This window comes from Mytilus edulis, chromosome 7 (genome assembly GCF_963676685.1).
Source record: "Mytilus edulis chromosome 7, xbMytEdul2.2, whole genome shotgun sequence".
NCBI classification, from domain to species: Eukaryota; Metazoa; Mollusca; class Bivalvia; order Mytilida; family Mytilidae; genus Mytilus; species Mytilus edulis.
In genome coordinates this window covers 26,060,467-26,087,468 of record NC_092350.1, presented here as the reverse complement: position 1 = coordinate 26,087,468, position 27,002 = coordinate 26,060,467, and the positions used below count along the sequence as shown (strand labels likewise).

Genomic DNA, 27,002 nt, shown 5'->3' with positions numbered 1-27,002 from the left:
GATAATTTGAATTAGCCAATTCGAATTAATTCGAAATAAAAAAGAAGAGTGTGTGAACGCGATTTGCGAATTCGATTTGCATTGGATTCGAATTCAATTCGAATTAAATGTCCGTCCGACTTAAACTGTTGTTCAATTTTTCATTTCACCTATGTTATATCAATATTTTGAAATGCATTATGATAAGACAAACATTGCCTACACATGTTATTATAGTCATCATCTGGCATCATTTTTTCAAAAATCATTTTCTCCCTATTGCAACAGTCCGTCTGACTAAGAACGTAAGTTTTTATGTTAGACAATTAAAACATAACTACTTATATTATTGCGATTTTGGATTTCATTTTGAAACTTTAACGGTAAAAGAGCCTAGATCATTGATCTATAAATCCTACCAAATCCTTTCAGAAAGAAAACTTCAGGATAATTGCATAAATAATTTGAAGATTCTTTGTAATTTTTGGCAAACGGTATTTCAAATTGATTATACAACTACAGATGTCGTTATCCCCTCGGTATAAATGATAATTTGACATGGGACAAGTTAACATTTCTAAAACTTCATCAATTGAACTGATGACCATTTTTAATAAAAGAAAACATAATATTCATAACTATGTCTCATGACAAACGTTATTATAAGAATACGAAGATTAGGTATGAATGCCAATGATACAATTCGCCAATAAGGACCAAATGACGTAGAAGATGGGAAACTATAGATCATCATACGACCTTAAATAATGAACAAAACCCATGCCGCATAGCAAGCTATAAAAGACCCCGAAATTGAAAATGTAAAACTATTCAAACAAGAAAACTAATGGCTTGATGGGGCCTGACCTGGGCAAGCCATCATACAGAATGAGGCGGGGTTTAACGTGTTTGTGGGTGCGCTAACCCACCCTTAAAATGAAACAATTATGTAACAAAATAGAATAAAACAAACTATAGATATCAGTTGAAGTGGGATTCATATGTGGAGCTGGTATGTCAGTACTTTGTTTATTTGTGTATCATTGTCATTTTGCTTAGCTCTCCTGTAACACGCTTCATTCTGTACTAAACTTCACTACATAGTACTAGTCTCATGTACGTCACCCCATGATAATGTATGCCTTTGAAAAACCATTTAAAGGAAATAGCTTACTGTGAAAGTAGGAAGAATACAAAAACTCATAATTAAAGTGCGCCATGCGATAGGTACGACACCTATACATCATGAAACAACAAGAAAGAATAATATCACTCTAATTCACTACGTTCAACCGTATGAAATTACATTTTCTTTTGTTACCTTTTCTGACATCGGACTCAGACTTCTTTTAAATTGAGTTTTACCGTGCGTATTGCTGTGTCTTTCTTCATCCTACAACGGCTAGAGGTCAAGGGGAGGTTGAGATCTCACAAAACATGTTTAAACACGCCACATTTTTGCGCATGTCCCGAGCGGAGGTCCATCTCCGGGTGCGGGAATTTCTTGTTGTGTTGAAGACCCATTGGTTGCAATTGCCTTCGGCTGTTTTCTGCTCTTTGGTCGGGTTGTTGTCTCTTTGACACATGGTTCCCCATTTCATTCCCTATCTTATTAAATGATCAGATCTATACTAAGAAACAAATGCAACCTGAATCAACGTACTAAACATCGTACTGATTTTATACTTTTTATAATCTATCTTGAAAAACTATGCTTAACAAAAATATACTTTTTTGAAAAGATGGTCTAATATTATTAGTAGATAACATAATATTTTCAAAGTGTGTTTTTCAAAATCAGACTAATATACTTAGTAGACGCATAATTCTTAATATGCTAAACATATAATTGCACCAGACATCACTAACGAACATAATGCTCCTACAACATGAGACGGTTGTTAAATTTTTTAAGAAAAAAAAGAACCAAAATGTCGCCCATCGTCGAACAAGTGTCGTCGGGGATTTAAGATGCTGTTTTCTCCTACTGTATCACATTTTAAAAATGATTTAAAATGAATTAAAGAGTAAGCTATACGCACATTTCTAAGATTAAAAACAAAATTCAATTTATTGCAAATCGTTTTGTGTCGTACCGGCGGACAAGGTAACCAGCAACGCGGTAATGCTATGATGTAAATGCTACAAAGAATTAATTAAGAAGGAAATGTTACATTCATATGCATTCAAGGCCGTGCGCTCCACAGAGAGTCAAATTCTAAATAATCATGACTGTCATTACCACTTCTCCTTTGAAAATTTGAATCTATACCACACAAAAACCCGTTCAAATTTTGTGTGTCAATCTCAGCTATTATGTTTTTTTTGTGTGACTTATATCTCTGTACTGCTGACTAGTTCTCTTACTTCTATTAAATTTTTTATAATACAGCAAGTGAAAATAATAAAATTATCTATTTAGAGCGTATCTAAAACTGATGTAGTTTCAGATTGTTCGTTAAATATTCATTCAGTTGACAGCTATAATGTTTTGACTTTTTGTACATAGTATTATCAAATACAATTTCTCTTATCTAAATAAAAGGTCCTTAGAAAAGATTTATTTCTGCATCTCAATTAAAGCCTTCTTCTGTATTGATAAAAAAAGAGGAAAATATGCTATAATTGTTTACTTTTATAAATTGTGACTTGGATGGAGAGTTGTCTCATTGAAACCCATACCACATCGTTTTGTTTATAAATTTACTAATTGAAACTTGATGAGATGATTAAAGATTTAAATGTTCTTCTTGAGAAAATTTAAGTACGTTCGGTGATCAAGTTTTTCAACAGGTTGTAGGTATTCATATGGGGACCAATTAGCAGACATGATTCTGTATTGTTATGAATTACAGTTTATGAACAAACTTGGATAAGATCCGTCTAAATAAACAAATCTAAAACACTTGCTTTTACTGTGATGATATTTTTTGCTTGAAATAATGAAGAATTTTCGCATTTTACTGCGGAAATTTACCCAAATAACTTAATTTGAATAGATCTTATACAGGTAGCAGTAACTGTCTTTTCCTAGATTAAGACATTTCAGGTTTATCCGGTATATTCTTTACACAAATTAAGGACGGAAAAAAATGAATGTTCGTTCCCGATTGTAAATTTTTTTCGTTTTGGACGGGGATGTTTCTTTGACCTCTAATTACTGTGTGGATGTTTCACAACTTGTTCGCTATGCCCGGTTCTGTAGTCGCGTTTTAGATTTCAATGAACATAATTTATGTATAACCGAAACATTATTAAATTTGGTTTTCGTTTTCACAAACTTACTCAAACCTTTACCTTATTCTCTCATAGATACAAGTATTTGGTTTTGAACTTTGTCTGTACCTGTAAAGTTCAAAAAAGGAATATCGCATTCATATATTTACGAAGTTGCTGTTTATAAAGCCTTTAAATTCAGATACGACCCATGTAAACAAATTGAATAAAATTACTCTTAAAGGTATTCAAATTAACACAATTACGGTAAAATCTTTAAATATTGTTTTTAGTGGTACTAACATTAACTTGTTTCAGAACTATAAATACTTATTATTCTACATCCTGTCGATACTGTGTAGTGTTTACTGTTCTTTCATTGCACAAGGTTTCTCAATATAAAGATTAGCAGATGTGGTATGATTGCCAATGAAACTACTATCCACCAGTTCAAATAAAGTGGATGCATGCAATTATGGGTAACCTTCAACGATGAAGAAACGTACTGTCTGATATAACAGGTATCAACATGGAAAATATGAAATTGAGAAAACTAAAGTAAAAATCTTATATATAACAAAACCATTCACGACAAATAATTTATATGCATGTATATATAAAACATGACAGACATAAACCCAACACAACCACTGAACTACAGGCCCCTGACTTGGGACAGGCACAAATAGAATGTGACTGAGTTAAATTAGCTTGCTGGTGCCAAACCCTTTCTTAACCATTACAAGAAAACATCGAAAACACAGACCGGATGTGGCAGCATATCGATACATTCCACTACAAAAAAGACACCATGTAAAGATCTGGGAGATCTAGAAGCTACTGACAGCTATTTGAATTACGAAAAATAAAAATAACATAATATTGTATTTAAGACTAAGATATTAGTCAGTATAAACCTAACGTCCTATGGATTTAGTATAAAGACGTCATTTACAGTAAGATTAAAACACGATCTTGTGCATTGCAAAATATACACACAAGACTGTTTATGACGTCTTGAGCTCAATCCGTTGGATATGAATTGATTGATACTTTAGTCTAGACGAACATGATTTACTTTTTAGTTGCAATTGGCTTTGAACTAGCATTCAGTAACTGCGAGTACTTTATTTTGGTGCTGTGTTTCTATTGTATTAAAGTAAAGTTAAGCCAATTGCTTCTAATTTTTACAGTTTAATTTTATGTTGTGCTGTAACACCACTTCGAAAGTTTTGGGAAGGGTTTGGGATTTGCAAACATGTGTAACCACGCCACATTCTTTATGAACTGGTACAAAGTCAGGATCCTATAGGTCAGTGGTTGCAGTTGGTCCATGTCTGTCATAATTGTTTTTTGTCAACTGTTTTGGTATTATATTATAGTAGTGACAGCTTGGGAATTGATGGTATCAAAATAACAAATACAAGTTATTTGCATTGTATCAGTGACAGCTGTGGATAGTAAACTGACACCCCTAGTTATTTGGTGGAGTTCGTGTTGTTTATTCTTTAGTTTTCTATGTTGTGTCATGTGTGCTGTTGTTTTTTTGTTTTTTTTTGTCTTTTTCATTTTTAGCCATGGCGTTGTCAGTTTGTTTTAAGATTTATGATTTTGACTGTCCCTTTGGTATCTTTCGTCCCTCTTTTGAAATTGATGGTAAATAACAAATACAATTTATTTGCAGTTACTGCATTTTTATGTTCTTTTAATACAAAGAATAAAACGGGTAAAATGATTAAAATCATAGAAAACAATAACGATTTAAAAAAAAAGAAAGACTTAAAAAATTGTCCTGTCCCAAGTATCTATGGAAATTTTCTGCAGAATATTTTTTCGTTATCAACAATTATATTGTGTGTTTTTGAAAAAATATACAGTCATGACAGCAAATGACTCACGTTGTTTGCAAGAAGCTACCGCCCATCCTTAACTTAACTATATTAACTTTATATGTCTCATCCCGTTTTGCATATTTTATTAAAAAATAAGATAAGATTAAAAGTGTTACCAGCAAAACTGTTCAGCAATCACCTGTCAATCGACTCATTTCGGGAGTTGTGTCCCTTAATAATAATTTTTCCCCTCTCCTGCGTTTTCGGGTATAGTACCTCGAAAATTGTTATAGGAAGAGATGAAATGTATCAAGCTAAAGTATTCAACAAGATCCAAAAGAAAATTAATTAAAGAACATGTGCAATCGACTCTCATTAAGGTACTGTCCTAAAATGAATTTTAGTTTTGAAAATCCAAAGAGTTGAACTGCTTAAACATTTATTAATTATTATAGTGGATTGCGAAACAAGTTATTACAACTTATATTAATCCCTTTCCACTTTGCAGGTGTGAGTGCTGCCATATAGCAGCATTAGCCTGCTCTTTTCGAATTGTACAATAACAAAAGGCAACAGTTGTATACCGCAGTTTGAAATTCATAAATCGATTGAGAAAAAACAAACCCGGGTTACAAACTAAAGCTGAGGTTAACACATCAAATATAAAAGGTGAACTACAAAACAACAGAAACACACCGTTAAAATGTAATACACAGAGAAACGAACTATAATATAACCATGGTCATTTTCCTACACTTGGTACAGAATATTTTAAGAAAAAAAATGTCGGGTTGAGCCTGGTTTTCTGACATGTCAAACCTCCCGCTTTTATGGCAATGTTAAATATAACATTAAAATGATAACATTACTTGACAGGAATGCAATACAAATAAATTTAATACGCCAGACGCGCGTTTCAACCACACAAGACCAACCCAGTGACCCGCAGATTAAAAAATTTCGAAAGCCAAAACAAGTACAAAGTTGAAGAGCATTGAGGACCAAAAGTTCAAAAACGTTTTGCCTAATACGACTGGGATAAGAACATCCTTATTATTTAAAATAATTCGAAATTGTCTTTTACGTGCAAGAGATATTCCTTTCTCTTAACACGGGTTAGCCATTTATCTGTTGATTTGTATAACCTGGTCAAATACATTTTTGCATAGTTAACTCTCATTACTTAAGCCTTTAACTAAAACTTGTAAAACTAAAAAAGGAGATGTTTGAGACATTGAACCATAGCTTAATGCACCACGAATACACATTTCTTTCAAAAGTCAATAAACTCTTTAGTTAACTAGCTGCAGTAGTTTAGGACTTCCCTTTTTAGAATTTTACTCGGAGTTCAGTATTTTTGTGATTTTACTTTTTATTATATCTAAATGTTGGTTTTATTTGTTACTTGAAAATCTTTTATTATTTTTGTTCAATTTGCTCAAAATATTTTTAGAATCAAACAATTTAAAGCTTCACATATTGTATCGACACTAGGGGTCTGTTGTTCAACTTCTGTTTTTTTTATATGGTTGCTATGTCATAGGCGTATACACAACATAAACGTTAACTCATATGTGAACTACATGTATGATGAGGGTGCTATAGTATAACATTGCCAGGAAAAGAATGGTAAGAAAGAGATGAATAAAAGAAGGAATCAGCACATTCAGAATTGAAGTTAAATGATTGGCAAAAAGATTATGACACTAAGGGGTAATTAATATCTTACTGCACACATTTTCACAGCTAAGATAAAATAGACCTCGTTAAAGATCGTAAAATCAGCTCTACATGTAATTGCAGCGATTAAATAATAATAAACGTACAATCTAGTTGTCAAAAATATCACATTTTTGTTGACATGCTCATAGCTTCAATTGGTAAACCTTGTCATCTGTTAATAAATGTGAATAATAAATAAACACGTGCTACTATCCAATGGTCAGCATTATATGATGACCACTATCAGAGCAAACAATTTACTGCTATGTCATGTATTGTACATTCAATCTGAACTCATAGTTTAATAGAATATGGAACTATATAAAGTGTAGAAAATAAAACCGCTATAACATGTTCGGAATAACATCCTAATACTGTTAATAATTTGTTTACTGAGGATCTATGTGTTGTCATTTATATTTGCCAGGAAAACAGGCAAAAAGGTATACTTTATGAATAATCATAGGTATGGCCATATTACAAAACTTTGAATTTTTCAGAACACTTAGGTTTTTTTTAACTCAGGAATATATCACCTAACTGCATTTGGTAAAGCAATACGGAAATTTTGGTTCTTAAAGCTCTTCTACATCGTTATTATTATTGGCAATTTAACATTTTTAATTCAAGCGTCACCGACGAGTCCTACGTTTCTATGATGAGTATAATTGATAATGACAATAACTTCATTAGAATTCTACAAAAAGTTGAAGTTAAAAGACTTTTCAAATAATTTATTCTTTAACCATATTTAGCAAACACTTGATACGTTACAACATATCTTTTGTCATTATTAATATTTCGAGTATTTATGATTCCTTTTTTGTATGTAGGGGCCTGTTTATCGAAGCTGTCCCAGGATCTGTCATAAGAACTGTCTTATAAATATATTAGAATAATGTAAGGACTAACTAACGACATGTCTCAGCATGTACATCGAAACTATCTTAAGACTTAATTCCGTTAGTAGTAAATAATTTCAAGATTAAAAATCTAGAAATACTATTAGTATTAACGTAAGAAAAATGAATATTATGTATCTAATAACTGAAAATTCCGATGTTATGAAACAAAAACATGATAAATGTACATTTAGTAACGTAATAAACATTATATATAATAATTGAACGGATTATTTATTAACTGTAAAAACTATTAAAACACAGTCCATAACATTTATCATCGTGACATATTTTTGAGTGCATCTTTCATATAACTGTACATAAATATATATAAATACGGAATACATAAATCCTTTCATTACGGATCAAGGCGCTTGGTGAAACTTTCTTTAATATCTTAACCTAGGTTCATTTATTTAATGTGATTTATTTATTTGCTATGCCCTGCAATTCTTATTTTTCACATGGAAAGCATGAATAGAGGAGTGTTATATATTTATATATTATCGTTGATCATCTCAACGAGATTGATTTTCTTGCTTGAGCCAGTACGGCGAAAACGAGAAAAGCAATCGAGTTGAGATGACCAATGATAATCTGTTTATCGCTATTTTACCAAGACGACGTTGTCAATTTCATGTTTATTTCGTTAGCAACGCCACCTGCCTCCTTATTTTCTAGCTTTAATTTTCCATCTCAAGCGATTAGCATGACTTGAAAAATTATCACAAAAATAGATCAAATGAAAAATGCACAAAATAGCGATAAATGAATTATACTACTGTTTGTTTGTAAAATTCGTAACATGAATGTTCTTATTTCTTATGCTGCAAAACTACTGCAATCTGATTGGTTAATTACCCTAGTTCACCCCCGGGATAGATATAATTTAAAAAAAATTATAATAAAATTTTGACCAATATAAATAGAAAAAAAACTCAAAACATTAAAATGAAAGAAATTTCAAAAAAGAAAAAAAAATTATGACAACAATTTCAAAAATGTTTTAATGGGCTAAGCGCGAGAAGGAAGACGTAGACACTCTATCCGAATGGATAAAGGCAGTGAGGTCCTTAATACAAATCAGAATTAAGAAACTGAATGGGTCCATCAATGCCCATGCTACGTCAATTTTTAAAGACCCAAATGTTGCTAAACACCTATCCGACCTCCATGATAAATATGTTGTTGTCCCCGCAGACAAAGCCCCAAATAACATCGTTTTTGTCTGTAAAAGTCATTACATTAATTGCTTGATAAACGAATTAGGTATAGACAATTCACTTGGAAACTCAACATATACCCTCACGACACTTACCAAAGAGGAAATCCTGGATAATCATAGGTCTGTTCTTTGTTCCTTTGGTATTTCAACCAAAGATGAAGAACTGGATCTTCCATCACTGTATTGGATACCTAAACTACATAAGTGTCCTTACAAACAGCGGTATATTGCTGGGTCTTCCAAGTGCTCCACAAAACCTCTTTCTAAATTATTAACATCCATTTTATCAGCAATCAAAGACGGGCTTCAAAGTTATTGTGAAACTGCCTATTCTAGAGGTGGCGTGAATCAGATGTGGATACTTAAAAATTCCAAAGATCTTTTAGAGTACATACAATCTAACTCTCTTTCATCTTGTAACAGTATTAAAACATTTGACTTCTCTACTCTTTACACAAGTATTCCACATTCCAAACTTAAAGACAAATTAAAAGAGTTGGTATTACTTTGCTTCATAAAAAAGAATGGCCAACGTAGATACAAGTATCTTGTCTTAGGGAGGGATAAATCCTACTTTGTAAAGAATCACTCTGATTCAAACAAAAAATTCTCTGAAACCGATATTATCAAGATGCTTGATTTCTTGATTGACAACATATTTGTTACGTTCGGAGGACGTGTTTTTCAACAGACTGTCGGCATACCAATGGGAACAAACTGTGCCCCTCTACTTGCTGACTTGTTTCTTTATTATTATGAGGCTGACTTCATGCAGGAACTTCTTAGGAAGAAAGATAAGAAGTTAGCAATATCCTTTAACTCTACTTTCCGCTATATAGATGACGTTCTTTCACTAAACAATTCAAAATTTGGTGACTATGTGGAACGCATCTATCCCATCGAATTGGAGATAAAGGATACTACAGATACAGTTAAGTCAGCTTCATATCTTGACTTACATCTAGAAATTGACAATGAGGGTCGGTTGAAGACAAAACTTTACGACAAAAGAGATGATTTCAGCTTTCCAATTGTGAACTTTCCATTTCTAAGTAGCAACATTCCAGCAGCACCTGCATACGGGGTATATATCTCTCAATTGATACGATATTCCCGTGCTTGCATTTCCTATCATGATTTTCTTGATAGAGGGTTACTGCTCACAAGGAAGCTATTAAATCAAGAGTTCCAAATGGTGAAGTTGAAATCATCCCTTCGTAAATTTTACGGACGCCATCACGAGTTGGTTGACCGTTATGGAATAACCATTTCACAAATGATATCGGATATGTTCCTCACGTCGTAACTACAATCCCCTTCCCTTTCATGAATTTGACCTACCGAATTAGACTATTTACCGGATTTGTAATCACATAAGCAACACGACGGGTGCCGCATGTGGAGCAGGATCTGCTTACCCTTCCGGAGCACCTGAGATCACCCCTAGTTTTTGGTGGGGTTCGTGTTGTTTATTCTTTAGTTTTCTATGTTGTGTCATGTGTACTATTGTTTTTCTGTTTGTCTTTTTCATTTTTAGCCATGGCGTTGTCAGTTTGTTTTAGATTTATGAGTTTGACTGTCCCTTTGGTATCTTTCGTCCCTCTTTTAAAATTTTTTTAAAAAATATTTCTTTTTTTTCCGGGAAAATCAAAAGAACACAAACAAATTTCTGATTTTTTTCAAAAATAAAGAAAAAGTCTGACAATGCGCAGCAACATGGACGTTGAAAAAATGGTACGCTTTTAATTTTTCATTACCATTTTTCAATTTTACATCTTGGTTTCAAAATGAGTAAAGGGATTGTTCATAAGAAAAAAATTCGTTATCTTGGTGTAATCAGGGGTGTACAGAATTTTACACTGTTGCTGAAAATTCATACACCCTGAGGCGCCTCTCAGCAACGGTGTAAAATTCTGTACACCCCTGATTACACCAAGATAACTAATATTATTTTAAAGGTAATCTGAGTTGAAAGGATAAAACCATTTTAAATCTGCAACCGAATCACAAATCAAAGTTGTCTTTTGTTAGTTACTCCCCCACTAACCAAATACCCAACATAATTCGTTTTTAGATGACTAAAATTTCAAAAAGCCCATAACATATTTGAAAATTATATGAATGTATTATTGAGTAAATGAAAGTAAAATTAACAAGTTAAAATGTACTCTTATTAATAAACCTTCCCACAAAAAGTCTACATATAAATACTGTACATCCAAATCCTTGATAAAACTGCTTATGAAAAAAATTTGTATGCACAAAATCATTTAGAGAGATAAAAGGATAAACATTATTTAAATGAAAAAATCACTGAATTGAATGCGTAATATATGTTCAAATGGAAAAGCCTCATAAAATTGAAATTGATAGTAAATAGCAAATACAAGTTATTTGCAGTGACTGCATTTTTATGTTCTTTTAATACAAATAATAAAAAAGGTAAAATAATTAAAATTCTAGAAAACAATAACGATTTAAAAAAAAGGAAGGCTTAAAAAATTGTCCTGTCCCAAAGTATCTATGGAAAATTTCTGCTTAAGTCTTGTTCAGAATATTATTTCATTATCAACAATTACATTGTGTGTTTTTGAAAAATTATACAGTCATGACAGCAAGTGACTCACGTTTTTCGCAAGAAGCTACCGCCCATCCTTAACTTAATTATATCAACTTTATATGTCTCATCCCGTTTTGCATATTATTTTTTTTAAATAAGATTAAAAGTGTTACCAGCAAAACCGTTCAGCAATCACCTGTCAATCGACTCATTTTGGGAGTTGGATCTCTTAATAATAATATTTTGCCCTCTCCTGCGTTTTCGGCTAAAGTACCTCAAAACTTGTTATAGGAAGAAATGAAATGTATCAAGCTAAAGTATTCAACAAGATCTAAAAGAAAAATAATTAAAGAACATGTTCGACTCTCAATAAGGTACTGTTCTAAAATGAATTTTAGTTTTGAAAATTCAAAGAGTTGAACGGTTTAAACATTTATTAATAGTGGATTGCAAATCAAGTTATTACAACTTATATTAATCCCTTTCCACTTTGCGGGTGTGAGTGCTGCCATATAGCAGCATTAACCTGCTCGAAGTGTACAATAAATAAAGGCAACAGTTGTATGCCGCTGTTTGGAATTCATAAATCGATTGAGAAAAAACAAATCCGGGTTACAAACTAAAGCTGAGGTTAATACATCAAATATAAAAGGAGAACTACGAAACAACAGAAACATACCATTAAAATATAAAGCACACAGAAATGAACTATAATATAACCATGGTCATTTTCCTACACTTAGTATAGGACATTTTTTTGGAAAAAAATGTCGGGTTGAACCTGGTTTTTTGACATGCCAAACCTCCCGCTTTTATGGCAATGTTAAATATAACATTAAAATGATAACATTACAGGACAGGAATACAATACAAATAAATTGGAGAACATATAGGACAGAGAAACACACGAATAATAGCTAACAAAAGGTACCAGGTTTATAATTTAATACTTCAGACGCGCGTTTTGTCCACACAAGACCAACCAGTGACCCTCAGATGAAAAGAGTTTTAAAGCCAAAACAAGTACAAAGTTGAAGAGCATTAAGGACCAAAAGTTCCAAAAAGTTTTGACTAATACTACTAGGGTTTTCTGCCTTGGATAAGAACATCCTTATTATTTAGAATAATTCAATTTTGTCTTTTACGTGCAAGAGATATTCCTTTCTCTTAACACGGGATAGCCATTTATCTGTTGATTTGTGTAACCTGGTCAAATACATTTTTGCATAGATAACTCTCATTACTCAAGCCTTTAACTAAAACTTGTAAAACTTAAAAAGGGGCTGTTTGAGACATTGAACCATAGCTTAATGCACCACGAATGAACATTTCTTTCAAAAGTCAATAAACTCTTTAGTTAACTAGCTGCAGTCGTTTAGGACTTCCCTTTTTAGAATTTTACTCGGAGTTCAGTATTTTGTGATTTTACTTTTTATTATATCTAAATGTTGGTTTTATTTGTGTTGTTTTTGTTACTTGAAAATCTTTTATTATTTTTGTTCAATTTGCTCAAAATATTTTTAGAATCAAACAATTTAAAGCTTCACATATTGTATCGACACTAGGGGTCTGTTGTTCAACTTCTGTTTTTTTATATGGTTGCTATGTCATAGGCGTATACACAACATAAACGTTAACTCAAATGTGAACTACATGTATGATGAGGGTGCTATAGTATAACATTGCCAGGAAAAGAATGGTAAGAAAGAGATGAATGAAAGAAGGAATCAGCACATTCAGAATTGAAGTTAAATGATTGGCAAAAAGATTATGACACTAAGGGATAATTAATATCTTACTTCACACATTTTCACAGCTAAGATAAAATAGACCTCGTTAAAGATCGTAAAATCAGCTCTACGTGAAATTGCAGCGATAAAACAATAATAAACGTACAATCTAGTTGTCAAAAATATCACATTTTTGTTGACATGCTCATAGCTTCAATTGGTAAACCTTGACATCTGCAAATAAATGTGAATAATAAATAAACACGTGCTACTATCCAATGGTCAGCATTATATGATGACCACTATCAGAGCAAACAATTTACTGCTATGTCATGTATTGTACATACAATCTGAACTCATAGTTTAATAGAATATGGAACTATATAAAGTGTAGAAAATAAAACCGCTATAACATGTTCGGAATAACATCCTAATACTGTTAATAATTTGTCTACTGAGGATCTATGTGTTGTCATTTATATTTGCCAGGAAAACAGGCAAAAAGGTATACTTTATGACTAATCATAGGTATGGCCATATTACAAAAATAACTGTTTACAAAAATTTGAATTTTCAGAACACTAAGTTTTTTTTTTTAACTCAGGAATATATCACCTAACTGCATTTGGTAAAGCAATACGGAAATTTTGGTTCTTAAAGCTCTTCTACATCGTTATTATTATTGGCAATTTAACATTTTTAATTCAAGCGTCACCGACGAGTCCTACGTTTCTATGATGAGTATAATTGATAATGACAATAACTTCATTAGAATTCTACAAAAAGTTGAGGTTAAAAGACTTTTCAAATAATTTATTCTTTAACCATATTTAGCAAACGCTTGATACGTTACTACAACATATCTTTTGTCATAATAAATATTTCGAGTATTTATGATTCCTTTTTTGTATGTAGGGGCCTGTTTATCGAAGCTGTCCCAGGATCTGTCATAAGAACTGTCTTATAAATATATTAGAATAATGTAAGGACTAACTTACGACATGTCTCAGCATGTACATCGAAACTATCTTAAGACTTAATTTCGTTAGTAGTAAATAATTTCAAGATTAAAAATCTAGAAATACTATTAGTATTAACGCAAGAAAAATGAATATTATGTATCTAATAACTGAAAATTCCGATGTTATGAAACAAAAACATGATTAATGTACATTTAGTAACGTAATAAACATTATATATAATAATTGAACAGATTATTTATTAACTGTGAAAACTGTTAAAACACAGTCCATAACATGTATCATCGTGACATATTTTAGAGTGCATCTTTCATATAACTGTACATAAATATATATAAATATATAAATACGGAATACATAAATCATTTCATTACGGATCAAGGCGCTTGGTGAAATTTTCTTTAATATCTTAACCTAGGTCATTTATTTAATGTGATTTATTTATTTATTATGCCCTGCAATTCTTATTTATCACGTGGAAAGCATGAATAGAGGAGTGTTATATATTTATAGATTATCGTTGATCATCTCAACGAGATTGAAAAATTGTAAAATTGCTTGTGAAAAAAATTGTAAGCACAAAGTCATTTAGAGAGATAAAAGGCTAAAGATTATTTAAATAAAAAAATCACTGAATTGAATGTGTAATATATGTTCAAATGGAAAAGCCTCAGTTGTCAAATAAAAAGGGGGTTGCTACCCACGGACCGTGGATCCGCCACTGCTATAAATAGAAATGATCAAACATTAACAAGCAGCAGTATCGTCTTAACTTCTTAGTAAAATAGGCATAATTAAAACAGATATTATAATTTAGTACGACTACTGCATAAGACTCATCAGTGACGCTCAGATCAAAACAGTTATAAAGCCAAACAAGTACAAAGTTGAAGAGCATTGAGGACCCAAAATTTCAAAATGTTTGTGTCAAATACAGCTAAGGTAATCTATTCCTGGGATAAGAAAATCCGCAATATTTCGAAAAATTTAAGTTTTGTAACAGGAAATTTATTAAAAAAAAAAAAGACCATATAATGGATTTTCATGTCAACACCGAAGTGCTGACTACTGGGCTGGTGATACCCTCGGGGACCTAACGACCACCAGCAGTTTAGTATGCCAGACGCGCGTTTCGTCTGCATACGACTCATCAGTGACGCTCAGCTCAAAATAATCATAAAGCCAAACAAGTACAATGTTGAAGAGCACCGAGGACCCAAAATTTCAAAAATATTGTGCCAAATACAGCTAAGGTAATTTATTCCTGGGATAAGAAAATCCTTAGTTTTTAGAAAAATTAAAAATTTTGTAGCAGCAAATTTATAAAAAAAAAATACACCATATAATTGATAGTCAAAAAGGTTCATGGTTAGGTTACGTGATAGAATCTTACAAGATAAGTTGGGCAACAAAATAGAAAAAAATTGAATATTATTATAAGTTATGATTTTTTTTTTTGCATTAATTTCTACTTCTATGAATATATTTATTATACATGAAACAAAAGACCGTACAACCACTTGATAAAGCTATAAATCATTAACATGTAATTTACGTCTCTACTGACCTATGTATCAATCAAACTATTCGGACACACTTTTTGTTATTCTTTATGTTAATTAAACATGATCAGTCCAAACAATACAAGTTATATATATTGTTCAAAGATAGAATAGTTAATACATAAATGTCGAGAAAGGATATAATGCATCTTTAAATGAAAAGAATTGGAATATTAAATTATAAATCTAACCTTTTCTTATGTGACATTGTGATGAACGGGTTTGGATAAATTTAAGGTACAATTAACATGATACCATGGTTAAATAAGTCTATTGATTAACATTAAACCGAATTATCCTGTCCCTATAATATATACTAGTATATTTCCCAAATTACTTTTGCTTTTTATTTAAATTGCTCTTTATTATTTTTTTGTGTGTGGAATATCAGTAAAAAAAAAATAGAGCAAAATCAATAAAAAGCAAATATTAATTAGGAATTATATGCATTATACATACAGAATAATTCGGACTAGGTAACATATAAGAACAAGTTTTAAAAATAGTGTGTAGGAAATCAAGTTTAGCATTTCTCAAAATAAGCAACTTGTAAACTAAGTCTCATTTTTTTATATTCATTTGTTTTTATCCCTACCACATAGTCTCTTCAAATAGAAGTTTTCACGAGCAGCACCTATTGAAAATGATGGTTGTGTTTGTTTATGGTTCAGTGCTTTTTCTGGTAAAACATATAAGGGTGGTACTAGATCATTGCATTGGTATTATCCGAGAACTTTATAAACCCTTTATCGAGTTGGTAGACGTTACTAATAACTCGAAAATGACATGAATAACATGAATAGACGGTATTTAATTTCTAAATAATGTCAATAAAATTCTTCAACTTTTATTCTGCTTATAGGAGTGTACTGCTTTTTTTGGAACAATAGCATGTTGTTTTGTTATCTCAAGCAGCTGATGCCCTGTTGTATATTCATACGAAATAATGCATGCATCATTTAAACTCAGTCAAAATGTCCCAACCATAATATAGGAGACAATTGATAACTTTATCAGATCAAATGAAATTTATGACATGTTATTGTAATTTGGTGGTGTATTCCTCAACGCATGTCATTTCTGTAAAGACATTTGACCCGGTCCCATCATTCATGGGCCCTTGGATTTAAACACAGTGACATTTTCCATAGTTGTAGTGCTCTCTAGGTAGAACGATCATCTAATAATTATCAGATACCTGTCTTATTAATGCCACTTATCAACAAACTAAGCAAATTTTACCATATTAATTAATTTGTTTTGTTGAAAAACTATACAAAACCAGAAACAATGAGAAAACGCTGAAAAAATACCTAAATGCACTATTTAACCTGTAAGAACATAAAAAAGACGACATTATCCCCTTCAAAAGACGATTCCTAAAAATCATAAAGAACAAAATCAAGAGGGTTTTCGTATATGTTTTATATTGATGATATCGCAAAAAGAAATCATCTGCGTCTTTCGCTTGATGTCTTGGATTTTCAAACATTAGCTGTATAGACGAACATTATAGACCAACAAAAGTATCGATAATTTTGCGGAAAGAAAGATAACTCTATTTATTTTATGTATTTGTCTAAATTTCAATTCTGGTATCTATGACGAGTTTATTTACATGCGCCTCACATACCATGCACTTTTTCATGTCAGTTTAACAGAATGTTTTCTTTGAATAAAATCAAATAAAAAAAGACAGAACACAATACAAGAGTATATATCATTGATACAAGTAAAATGACAATGTCTAATAAAAGATTTTATTCGAAATCTAAGAGAACCGACCATGACTAGAAACGTATAATACGCATGTATGCACTATGTTCCAGTAATGGTCTGTTTTGATTCGAATATATATATGTCATATACTTTGTATCGTAGGCTAAAGGGTTCAACTCAGATAAAATGTCATAATAATCAAGACCTCTGTAAGCGCTTGTTTAGTATTACTAAACAGTTGAACGTAATTCGCTTACCAACAATAATTTTACTTATAGTGTAGTAAAATTTCGACATAATAAAAAGATTTTATGTTACAGATTTAAAAACTTAACAGTCTTTACTTTATCTGTATTTCTGAGAAATCCTTCTTATGTACTTGATGTAAATTTCCAAGAGTTTATATTTGCTGCATCTCTCCATATTGTAAATTTTGTCTTGGTAGCAAATATCATACATATACAGAGTTGTTGCGTGTCCCGATGCTTCATACAGACAGCAGAAACATAACGTGTGGTTGGAAAATATGAAATTTGTCAAAATATATCTCAAACTCATTTTACACCAATCTCATAAACAAAGTCGTCCAGGAAAAAGTAAAATCATAAAAATACTGAACTCCGAGAAAAATTCAAAATGGAAAGTCCCTTATCAAATGACAAAATCAAAAACTCAAACACATCAAACGAATGGATAACAACTGTCATATTTGACTTGGTACCGACATGTTCTTATGGTGGTTAAAAGCTAGCTAAACTTGTATGGCAGTCGCATCAAATTCCATTATATTGACAACGATGTGTGAATAAAACAAACAGACTTAATAGAAATCAGCTGTGTCTTTCGTTTGGTGTCTTGGATTTTAAAATCGTAGCCGAATGAACGAACATTATAGACCAACACTTTACACGTTTAAAGAGTATCGATAATTCCGAGAGAAAAAAATAACTCTATTAATTTTATGTATATGTCTAAATTTCAATCCTGGTATCTATGATGAGTTTGTTAACAATCCCCTCACATACCATGTACTTTTTCATGTCAGCAGAATATTGTGTTGTCGCTATAATGATTTCTTTGAATAAACTCAATTAAGTACCTTGACCTATAATGGTTTACTTTTATAAATTGTTTCTTGGATGGAAAGTTGTCTCATTGGCACTCATACCTCATCTTCCTGTTATAATTTTAATCACTATTTAAACAAATAAATCTGTAACAAAGAAGCACAAAAAGGCATATAGACTAAGCACATTAGCAAAAATAAAAGTTAAAGAATACAAAAAATTATAATAGCACAATAACATATTGTAACATATTGACGGGATGAACATAAAAAGGCATATAAACAAAGCACATTAGCAAAAATGAAAGACAAAATACAAAAACTATAAGAACAAATAACACAATGAGGGATGTTTAAGTACATATCCACGTCATATGAACATGTATAAAAGAAACAACACAAAAAGTCATATAGACAAAGCACATAAGCAAAAATGAAAGACAAAAATACAAAAACTATTAGAACAATAACACAATGCGGGATAAATAAGTACAGGGTCATGTCTAAAGGATATCACAAAATAACAGACTAAACAGTAAAATTAATATGCATTAGGCCAAATAAAAGAATAATATAACATATGAGTATATATGATTCTATATGATAAACTTCTTTTATAGGCTATGTTTGTTATAATTGTTACTATTAAGCAATGTTTAGTTCATTTGTAATTGCAATTTTTGTCGTTATCCTTTTAGTTTTTATGCATCATGTGCATATTTAATATGAAATAACACGGAGTAAACAGTGAATGGATAATTTATTTTAATTTCATAGTATGAATAGATATATAAATTTTCAGTAGATCTGACTACCACCCTCATCTGTCCAATGCTTGTATTTTTTTTAAAGTAAATGGGACACAATTCTAGCGAAGAATTAATCTACCTGTGTACAAGGTCACTCTATCTCAACATGTCTAATGTAAACAAAATTAAATAGGTTACATCGGTTTTTATGAATATTTTTGATATATTGGTTAAATATGATCAACATAGGAATATTGGATTGGATTTTATCAATCTTTGCTTTACTTATCATTTATGTAAATCTAATTTACTTAAAGACATCGCATTCTATAACGCTCATTATATTTGAGTGCATATGTTATGCACTCGGTTTCGCACGGGGCTACCATTTTGTTAGTGATTTAGTAGTGACTATTTTAGTTTTTGATTTCTTGGTGTTATGGACCAATCAACAGAGACCAGTAGCACTTCCACCTGGACCATCCCCACTGCCAATAATTGGAAATATTCTTCATTTAGGTAATGGTAAAGATACTGTAGACGTATTCCGTTCTCTACGAAAGAAATATGGTGACATTTTTAGTTTATCTCTTGGACCGTACTGGGTAGTAGTGGTAAATGGAAAGGATTGTCTTAAAGAAATATTTGTAAAGAATGGAGAATTTACTTCCGATAGGCCACCGCTTTACGTAATGAATTTATTTCAGAATAAAGGTAGGATATTCATATGAATAGTGCTACGTTAGTATATGTACATGTATCAATACAAACCAAGGACCATTAACCTTTACTATGCACGAGTACTCTGTTCAAGATATTATACTACGACGCAAAATTCAAAAGTTATGGAGAAATGGCATACAACCCATTGAAATTTAAATTTTTATTATTATGTTTTAAATGTCGGGAAACTACTGTTGCCTCTAATATATAAAGAGGGACGAAAGATGCCAGAGGGACAGTCAAACTCATAAATCGAAAATAAACTGACAACGCCATGGCTAAAAATGAAAAAGACAAACAGACAAACAATAGTACACATAACACAACATAGAAAACTAAAGAATAATTTGACAATATAGACACATGTTTCGTTTTTGGCACAAAACCTAACAGTAGCAATCGAGTCAATATATTCTATAAAGTTAATAATTTGGATCTTTTTATATGGAAAGTTAACCAGATTCTATTTTTTTTGTTATGGACTTTCATGTGAAACATAGTCGGGGGACATCGACATTTCTCTTTGTTGCGGACGACGAAGAGAAAATTGTATCGCACTCTTCAATAATAAATCAAAATTATAGCAAGAATTTCTGAAATATTGGCCTTTACCACAACATTCATTAACACATACATCTTACAAAAAATGTTTTACTGAGAATGAAAATTAAAATCTAACAAGACATGGTCCAGAAATGTTTGTACTTGTACACACTATGGTGAAGTTTAACCACGTATATATAAAAATCGAAGATGTGGTATGATTGTCAATGAGACAACTCTTCACAAGGGACGAAAATGACACAGAAACTAAAAACTATAGGTAACAGTACGGCCTTCAACAATGAGCAAAGCCCGTATAGCATAGTCAGAAATAAAACGTCCCGAAATAACAATGTAAAAAAAATTCAAACGAGAAAACTAACGGCCTTATTTATGTAACAAAAATCCTGCTTTACCAATACTGTATGTCGGAAAGGTAAATTACACAATATAACCGGCAAAGTCCAGGAACCAAACTGACTATCACTTATTTGAACAAACAATGAAATAGAAGATTTTACATGCATTATAATGTACGGTGTAACAGACAGCGACCTACAACAATCCCTGATTATAGTTCAAAGCAACATATTAAAAAAGCAAAGATGTATTAATACGTAAAAACGAAAATGACCAAAGAAGCAATAAACATATTATCCATATTCAGCTACGATCAACGTTGTCTGAGGGAGATGGAACCTTAGTTTCTAAATAATTCTGTAGTTTATCAAGAGACAATTTAAGACATCATTTTAGTAGCAATCAATGCAATAATATTTTCTTTTAGTATATTCAAATTATTGCCAATAAATTCGTCAATTAGTTAATCTTTTATTTGTTTCTTACATTTTTAGGGATTGTAAGCTCTAATGGAGCAAACTGGAAGGTACAAAGATCGTTTACCATATCCAAATTACGACAATTCGGTTTTGGGAAAAGGAGTTTTGAATCGAGCATTATTGAAGAATTGAAACCATTTTTAAATTGGATACAAAGTTATAATGGTCAGCCATTTGCTCTTGATAGTATTTTGAATGCAAGCACAGTTAATAGTTTAATGCAAATTGTTGTTGGAAAACGTTTCGAATACAATGATGAAAAGTATTGTGAGTTTTTAAAAATTATTAACGAGATAGCGACAAGCCCTGCTTTAACAGGACCAGTAAATTTTTTGCCATGGCTAGCAAAATTGCCAGGTGATTTTTTGGGAATAAAAGCTGATACAGTAAAGTTTGATAAGCAAATCGATTACTTTAAAAGCGAAGTTGAGGAACACAAGAAAAGTTTTGATCAAGACAATATCCGAGATTTCATAGATGTGTACTTGAAAGAGATGCAGATTCAAGACCAGAACACACATACTATGTTTAAAGGTATGTGAAATTTCCAAATGTTCAATATTAGATATACATGTATCATAAAATGAATATACAACTCGTCTAAACATCAACCCAACAATACTCATAAAATGAATATATATAGTGGGTAACCACAACTGAAATTTTAATGGTATGTTATTAATATTACTAATTTTTGAATGCTGTAATAGATAAAAAAAAAAAAAAAAGAAAGAAAAAAAAAGAAAAAAAGAGCAGATCAAAATTCGAGCTTCATTCACGTTTAAAAAAACCTGGAGATCTGTTTACAATCTATTTCCTTAAGATTACTTAGTATAATATCAGTATATTATATATATATAGTACTTCAATGAACAGCAACCGAACGACACAATTAACTAGTACTCATTGCGAGGTCAGGGAACAGTCTTGAACAACAGATAGTTGATATGAATATTTTAGCGCATAATGGACCCTAATCTGAATGTTGTAAAAAATATAAAACCAGAAGAAATTATATCAAATCATCAGTGACACTCGAATCAAAAAAGATAAAAAAGGCCAAAATAAAGTACGAAGTAAAAGATACCAGCCGACTCTTTGTTACAGAAATCTATTTCAGAAGTCAAATTCAGTTTATAAACCAGAAAATGTTCTCTACTAGAAACATATAATGATAGTTATATATTTTCCGTATTTTAGAGGACCAGCTAACTTGTATAGTGAATGACTTAATTAGCGCAGGAACCGAGACAACAGCAACAACGATACGATGGGCTATTGTATTGCTACTTAACAATATTAATGTTCAAAATAAAATGCGAAAAGAAATAGACGTTGCTGTTGATCCTGGGCGAGTTCCAACACTTGCCGACAGACATAATATGCCATATAGTGAGGCGGTCATCCTTGAATCTTTGAGGTTTGGTAATATCGGACCATTGTCCTTCCCACATCTTGTTACAGAAGAATTTATTTACAAAGATTTGTATGTCATTCCAAAGGGTAGTGTCGTTATACCATGTTTGGACTCCGTTGCTTTTGATGAAACGTGGTTTCCAGAGAGTAATGTCTTCAAACCAGAACGCTTCATAGATGAGGAAGGAAAACTTTGTAATCAAGACAAAATTGCTACTTTTTCATTAGGTATGTAAATATAGAGTTAGAATGTCCCTTTGACAATTTCGGTATCTCTTATAGGGTCCCAAAAAATTAAAAATAATGTTCATATAAATATTTAAAATTGATTTAGGTTTTGCAGATTTTTTGGTGTGTTCCATTCGTTTTTCATGTGTTTTTTCATTTGATTTTGCCATATGATTAAGGACTTTCCGATTTGATTTTCCTCTGAGTTCAGTAATTTTGTGATTTTACTTTTTTCCACCATCTTCAAAATGTCCATAAACATTTCATTATATTTCTTGAGACAATAAACAGGAAATGTAATGAAAAATAAAATGATAATGTAAAATAAGTTTGTGATGTATATCCCGTTTGTATCATAGCTTTTACAAGCAAACTGATAATATATACTTATATATGAAAGATTTGATTATCGAGGATAAGTTTTTTTCATAGCACAAATTGACAACTAAAAACTAGAATCTACGACACACGTGTTTTGACTTTACAATTGTTATCTTCCCATTTCTCAGCAGTACCATACCCTTTGCTCCATTGTATGGCGTTTACATACCCCAATTAAGCTCGTGAGTTTTCAAACTATTTGAACTTCATTATCAAGGGTGTGCTCCTTGCATGAACACTTTTTCAACAGAGGAGGGAGGAAAAAGAAGACGTTTTGCAATCACCACGGCGGATTGGTTCGCCAATACGATGTCTTGACTGATAACTACTGACATGTTTTCGCGATCTTAAGATGCCAGTATATAGTTGTCTTTCTGGGTTTATTTTCTAATTGTGTTATATTCCCAATTGTAACGATTTGCGAAATGTGAACATCGATGAACTACTGTCACGTAACTAACAAAACAATCTAAACTTGTAATATCCTTCTATGCATCTGGGCTTTGTTAGTCTTGTGTGTTTTTTTCTTTTTCTTTTACTTGATTTATATGTTTTGGAGTTTAGAATGTCGACCATTTGCACTGAACTTATTCAAGGGCCAGATGAGGCCGCACTCCGGGTGCGAGTTTTTTTTCGCTGCTTCGAAGCCCATTGGTGGCCTTCGGCTGTTACTTGCTCTTTGTTAGGGATGTTTTCTCACTGATATATTCCCCATTTCTATTCTCAATTTAATTACTAAGATGTTTCATTTCTTGATTGACAACATATTTGTTACGTCTGTTTGGAGGATGTGTTTTTCAACAAACACTTGGGATTTCCATGGTATCTAGTTATGCTCCACTTCTGTCGACTTGTTCTGTTCCTTTATTCACTTACTTCATACATGACCTTCTTATGAGGAATAAAATGGAGCTATTATTAGCAGATAACTTCACATTCCGGGATATAGACGATTCCTTTTCATGATCACGTAATTATTCAAATTTTGGTGCTTTGTTGATCGCATCTATCTCATTAAACTTGATATATAGGATACAACAGATACAGTTGAATCTATGTGATATCTTGACATACATCTTAAGTTGACTATGATGGTTGGTCTAGAACAAAACTTATAGATGAACAATTAAGAGATGATATCAGCGTCCCAGTTGTGAACTTTTCATTTCTATATAGTCACATGACAACATCGCATGTATATTGATTTCATACTCTCAGTTGATACGATATTCCAAAGCGTGCATTTCATTCCGTGATTTCCTTGATAGAGGGTTTACTGCTAACATGGAAACTACGTAAACCAAGAGTTCCAAAATAATTATGTTGAAGTCACTAATCAGTTCTTACGAATTTGTTTTTCCTTTGGAATCTGAAGCCACTGTCATATTAATCTATCGATTTAAAAGGACATAAACGCTTGAAAAGAAACTACATGTATATTATATGTACATTGTTTTGTGCTTGATTCTTGATTTAAATTGTAGGAAGACGTGTTTGTCCGGGAGAAGCTTTGGCTAGAATGGAGCTTTTTCTATATCTAACATCAATGGTTCACCGATTTGAATTTTTACCAGTGGAAGGGGAAGACCCACCCTCACTTGAAGGAACCAAGAGCTTGGCAAACAATCCACTGCCGTTCAAGTTCCGGGCGATTCCAAGAGAATTATAAAGTTCACTTATATGTCATTTATTTGTTGAAAAGCAAATGAAACATAGGAGGAGGATTGATATTAAAGACTTCATCAATAGGCAACACTTAATATTATAAAATATTCTTGAAATATATTGCAGATATTTAAGGTTAAAAGATTGTTCAAGATCAAGGTTAATGTATATAAATTGTAACCCGCCTTATAACTGTTAAGTATGAATTAAATAATACTTGCGGGAACTAGGTCTATGCCTAGGATTACATTTAGACTAAAGATTACAGTTTACGAAAAATAAGGGCCGGGGTCCTCTAAAAAAACAGAACTCCCATTGAGATACGCAATAGTACGATAAAATGAAATGATATGTTTGTTAGCATTTAAATAAAAAATTTCGACGGCACACGCATGTAGTACCCATGGTCACAACAGATGTGGATCGCCAAACGTCCTCATAACTTTGTATTTTCCTTTTACATTTTCCGTTGGTGTAGTCAACCCTAACTCTTACAGTGTGTACTATGTCTAATTGGTTGTCTTCACGTCCTGGTCTGCATATTTCTTGGGTTTGTCTTTTATTGGGTATGTTATGTGTCAATACTGAATATCTCTTCTGATATATTTTGTTGGTTAGCAAAAATAGTTCAGTCAGGAAAGGTAATTTTTGTCCTATATTTATTCTCAACATAAATTGCTGATGACAATGTAATCTACACTCAACACATCCTTTCCTGTCTTCGTTCAATATTACTCGAGTGTAAAGACAGTGACAATGTCTATGTCTTGCGAAGTACTGTTTCCATGGTTCCGTTACGTTAATGATAATTGTAGTGGATTTTTCGGGTTTTTTTAGCCAATGACAAAACAGAAGATTTCTAGTCATATAATAAAAGCATTGTTTGACTTGCATTAAATCTAAATTGGGTTCACAGACATTCGTGTACTTTAAAAAGACAACCTGATTGATAATTTTATTTGACTTTAAGAATATCTAAACAAAATTATCAGATTTGACTTTTAAATGCTGTATTTAATTAAATTGCAATGCATGTATATTTTTAATGAAACTTAAGTTACAATTATTTTCAAAGGAGGAAACGATGCAAAAGGGCATTTAGAACCAATAAGTAAAACAAAAACTCCACCATGGTCGAGGGAAAACGAGGAAAATATACACAAAAAAACCCACAAAAAACCACCAAGAAACAGAGAGTTCAATTCTCCAATACGATAAAAATAATTGAATTTGACGAATCATGGTATATGTATTATACCAATAACGTTTAGATAATAGACGGATAAGGATAATTTTACAAACCACAAATCATGTTCAATCTAGATAATTATTTGGCGTCTGATGAAAAAGGGCTTTTCAACCATCTTAAAAGATTTCCAGAATCTCTCATTGCAACACTGGACCGTATTTGTAAAGACGAAACCATATCTGCTGTATGTGTTCATTGCATTGAAAGATGATTGTTGTTTAATAATGTTTTTTCCTGATTGATCTCGTAGGTCCGTCAAAAATCAGTTTCTATTTACGAAATTGAGAAAACAAAAGTGTTCCAAATTTTTGACATTTTTATTTATTTACATTCATGCTATAATTATAACCTTGACATTCATATTTACTTGAGAATATGTTTTTTTAAACTTCGCTTCGAGGTTTTCAAAGGGTATCTCAAAATTGGTTATATTCAATAAACATGAAACAAAAATTACATATCAATTACAACAGTAATTTGCCAAATAATGTATGGTACCCTTCTCAAACTATGCTGTAAATATATAAAACAAAATAAACGAGTGATTAATTATTGCTTTACCCAGACATGCCCCTTGCTGGCGAGACAACCTAATAACATATATATTTTGAAAAATGATCTACATCTTTTCATGTCAACAATATTAGGTTAAAATCTGGGACATAACATTTAGTCTGTTTAACCCAGGTTAAAATTAGCTCCTCGTTCATATAGTA

At 31.7% G+C, this 27,002-nt stretch overlaps 1 protein-coding gene across 1 annotated transcript; it reads left to right on the top strand.

The window, feature by feature from the left end:
• Positions 1-19,395: 19,395 nt before the first annotated feature.
• Positions 19,396-25,120, top strand: LOC139481128 (cytochrome P450 2E1-like). The gene is made up of 4 exons (XM_071264236.1): positions 19,396-19,956; positions 21,363-21,881; positions 22,548-22,991; positions 24,857-25,120. Exons 1-4 carry the CDS (start codon positions 19,479-19,481, stop codon positions 25,039-25,041), a joined length of 1,626 nt encoding a protein of 541 aa, XP_071120337.1. The 5' UTR covers positions 19,396-19,478; the 3' UTR covers positions 25,042-25,120.
• The last annotated feature ends 1,882 nt before the right edge of the window (positions 25,121-27,002 follow it).